The sequence below is a fragment of the Papilio machaon genome, chromosome 3 (genome assembly GCF_912999745.1).
Source record: "Papilio machaon chromosome 3, ilPapMach1.1, whole genome shotgun sequence".
NCBI classification, from domain to species: domain Eukaryota; kingdom Metazoa; phylum Arthropoda; class Insecta; order Lepidoptera; family Papilionidae; genus Papilio; species Papilio machaon.
In genome coordinates, this window is record NC_059988.1 from 2,259,665 (window position 1) to 2,263,531 (window position 3,867).

General features: G+C 33.9%; 1 protein-coding gene across 1 annotated transcript; it reads right to left on the bottom strand.

Annotated features, from left to right (window-relative positions):
- Positions 1-200: 200 nt before the first annotated feature.
- LOC106707788 (gustatory receptor for sugar taste 64a) lies at positions 201-3,867 on the bottom strand. The gene is made up of 8 exons (XM_045686546.1): positions 3,687-3,867; positions 2,818-3,027; positions 2,175-2,279; positions 1,746-1,927; positions 1,267-1,430; positions 922-1,090; positions 556-645; positions 201-296 (listed from the first exon to the last, which is right to left on the bottom strand). The coding sequence occupies exons 1-8, from the start codon at positions 3,856-3,858 to the stop codon at positions 201-203; spliced, it is 1,188 nt and encodes a 395-aa protein (XP_045542502.1). The 5' UTR covers positions 3,859-3,867.

The window sequence follows — 3,867 nt, forward strand, 5'->3', positions numbered from 1 at the left end:
TGCGCTCGAAACTAGTCGGTGCCGACACCGGATGAAGTATGTATACGTGTATCCGTTTTTTTTAGTTACTAAAGTTAGTATACTAAAGTTTACTAGAAGAGATTTTGTACTGAACTTTAAGAGAAATTGAAGGTTTAATTTTGGTATAATTGGTAGTTAAAACAAAATTGAAATTATATCGATTTAATACTGTAACCGAATTATATCATTGTAGCATTTATCGTATCTGTAGAGTTGTGATCGGTGTCATCAAACTGTATTAGCACCAATTCGTATGTGACCACTGCGCCTGCCATCTGAAATAACCTTTCAATATAGTGTCGAATATATTAAAATAACCGCTACAAAAAGAGTCGTATAGTTTTAAATACATTATTAGAAAAAAAGTTTTTATTTTATTCTCTTCTAACGTTTTCTGTAACTTGTTCTAATTTGTAAGACTCATAATATAGAAAATCTTTGTCTTTTTTAATATCTTCACTTCAACGTTCAACGTTCGGATAACAAATGTAAAAAATTTATTTCTTTAAAAGTATAAAATAAGGAGAATATTACCTGTAAAAGCAGCGATTTGGTTAGAAAAAAGAAACCCATTCCACTTAAAGCGACGTAGTCTTTACTTAATTGATATTGAAGCCTTTCGATCTGTAATTTATTACAGATTCTTTGACGGATTTTTTTTAACATATTTTACATGTAATTTTTAATATGAGATGAAAATACAAAATCAAATATAATTTATTATGGTTACGAACATGACTGGGGAGAGATATAACGGTAGGAGTAAGTGTAAGAACTGATGACATTAAGAAAGATGTCACGATTGGTATGACAAATGATAGATTTGATAGACCAAAACTTTTTGTGTCCTACATAAAATGAGGCATGGAGATAATGCATTGCTTAATAAATATATTTTACCTCTAAATTATACTCTTTTGTGGGATACTCATAAATATAGGGCAGTGCACCTTTAGAGCTAACATTGACATCGGCGGCGGAGAGAACAACCAACGTGGTCCGAAGACACAGCCAAATAAACGATGACAAGTAATACATTTGTGTTAAGCCAGTATCTGTCATTCCCTGACTAAACAAAAAACATCTTATTAGTTCCATTAAATCAAGATATATAAAATCTTTTATTTGACGTCTGCGTTCTAAGATCTCGCTAGTCTATAAAAAGCTGTAAAAGGAAAATACTGTGTCACTTTTAAAAATATTAATTTGGTTTTAGAACACTTATATATTTTAATAATAACTTACGTTATCCCCAAAAACAACTGCAAGCACGTGAAGTAGAAATTACAAGAGTTTGATAGCAGTATTAAAGGTCCGACTTTGTCGTTCACTTTCCTTACGAGCGTCGCTTGCTTTACGTACGCCTCTCTTATTTTACGCCACGTAAATATTTCAACTGTATCTAAATTCTGAAATTTACCTTTCAATAAATTCATAGACAAACGTTAATATTAACGTAATTTTATTTTAGACTATGAGTTCATGTCAATCTTAAAAATTAAAAAGTAACTAGTGCTACTTTAAAGTCATCCATTCCACACAAGGCATGGTGATTGAATCAGACACCTAATTTAGGATAGATTCCAGCCCCTCGGTTGAAACGATTCCTGGTAATGAGAATCCGTGACGATATTTTAATTGCATAATAAATTAATTGGATGGTGCAAATAACAAATGACAAAAGCGGACATTTCTTAAATTAGAAATGATAAATTTTTTAATACCTTAGAGTCAGTTTCTTTCTCATTCTTGGTACAATAACTTGCAACATAAGAATTTATTCTACGATATCTCGATGCTAATCCCAATGTTATAAGAACCAATAGCATATCTTGAAAGTTCCACAAAATGGTCGCAACTGTACTTAGTACAATTAATGACATCGCAACTGAAGTTGAATAATCATCTGCGAAACATAATCTGTATCTTGTATTAATTTCAAATTAAAGATAAAATATTTTTGTATCATAAAGTAGACACTTTGAAAAAAACAGTTGCTAGTTCTGCTTCTAAAACGTCTATTATAGAATCAAAATATAAATTATACAGTAGGTTTCTACTGTCAAGTCATCCAAATTATTCTTAAATAAAACGGAGATAACGGTTAATTTTTAGTACCGAGGTTTATTCAATGGAAACTACCGTATACTTACTCGGTTGTAACAAGAATCCATGAGACACTAGTATGTATCTCTTCAGCAAATGTGAAGGCGGACAATCCAATCCAACTACTGCTAGCACGCTCATTGTGTGTTCAGCTGTAATAAACATAAATCACTTATTTACATACATACATACGTTGTTGGTAGCGCAGCGGTTAAGCACTTGTAATCTGCGGGCCCTGGGTTAGAATCCTGCCACGTATAGATTTTTGATTTATTACACATTATATAATATAATATTGAAATTTTACATGATACATGCACATATCAGAGAAGTATTTCAAAGATGTTTGTAAAGTCAACCAACCACACTGATCCAGCGTGTTTGACTATAACCTAGTCACTCCTAACTTAGGGAAGGCTCTGAACCCCTCGGTGGGGACATATAGTAAGTAGGCTGATGATGATGATGATGAGTACATATTAATGAGATAACTTTCGCTTCCTTTTCCCGGTCATATTGTGAAAGTCAGTCACCAGTCACCTTCCCCTTGTTCGATGACAGAAGGGTAGTGGATTTCTCGGGCACATAAGTATGTTTTCATATAACGTTGAGTGAAGGCTCATTCGATTTATATTCTTTGGCGTAATGTTATATGGGTGCATCGAGATAATTTGGAAGATAAATTCTTACCTAAACCACAAATAATAAAAAACAATCCGACAGCAATCATCTTCTTGTCTAAGTATTCATCTCTAGGTATTCGAGCTATTATAGCACGCTCTATTATTATCCAGTAATCAGCTATCTTTCCCCAAGAACTTGATATTCTCCAAGTCAATATGAGAGACAGTACAGCATTGGCGTATAGTGTTGCCCCCGCCAACCGCGCTGTCACGCTTCCTATAGAAAATTAACGACTATTTAAGATAGTTAACTCAAATATTTACGCAATTTGTGACTATGTCGGTGGTGCAGTGGGGAACTAATGTAAAGGTTTGGATTCGAACCTTGCGTTGTACAAAAGTTTTTTCTTTATAATATACATATGGATTACATAAAAAACATCGTGAAGAAAATTGTACATATGGAGAAATTGAAAATATATAAGTGTGTAGTCAACCAATCCACACTGGGTCAGTATGTCAAAGTTTTATCATCCCTTTTGTAGGATACACTAGCCCTTCTGGGGGGAGGATATATGGTTTGACAACGACTGATATATTATTCTTCACATTAATTTCAAAATAGTCAACCGCAAGCAAAGTACAAATAACAACGTGAGCTCGTGATCAACGTGACCTCTATCTTCTTCCGAGTTACATAATTTTTTTTATTTTGAACTATAGTTGTTTTAAAACTTAAATTTAGTAACTTCAGTCAAGCCTGGATAAGCGAGAGTCCAAGGGATCTCGATATTACTCTCACTTATAGAGATTTCTCTCTAACATGAGTTTCTCATGAATAGAGAACATCCATAGAGACTGAAGAATGACTCTCGATTAAAGTTTATCACTTATCCAGTTCTCGCTTATTCAGTTTCCACTATAATTAGTACTCACTATGTCCTGTTGTGCTAACCGCCCAGCCTGCGAGTGCCTTTACTACTTTCCATATGGATCCGATCTCGACTACAGTTAGACAAATTAGCAGTACAATACCCCATAGCTTCCAGTAATATTTACTGGTCCCTGCGATTCCAAACCATCGGGCGTAGCGGAATATCTGCTGCATTAGTGTTAA

What these genes read in the sequence shown, in the direction of transcription:
- LOC106707788 (XM_045686546.1), bottom strand. Translation starts at nt 3,858, where the DNA reads ATGCAGCAGATATTCCGCTACGCCCGATGGTTTGGAATCGCAGGGACC. An exon ending in GGTTAGCACAACAGGACATA is followed by an intron (nt 3,028 to 3,686) that starts GTGAGTACTAAT and finishes AATTTTCTATAG; the next exon opens with GAAGCGTGACAGCGCGGTTG. An exon ending in CCAAATCGCTGCTTTTACAG is followed by an intron (nt 297 to 555) that starts GTAATATTCTCC and finishes AGGTTATTTCAG; the next exon opens with ATGGCAGGCGCAGTGGTCAC.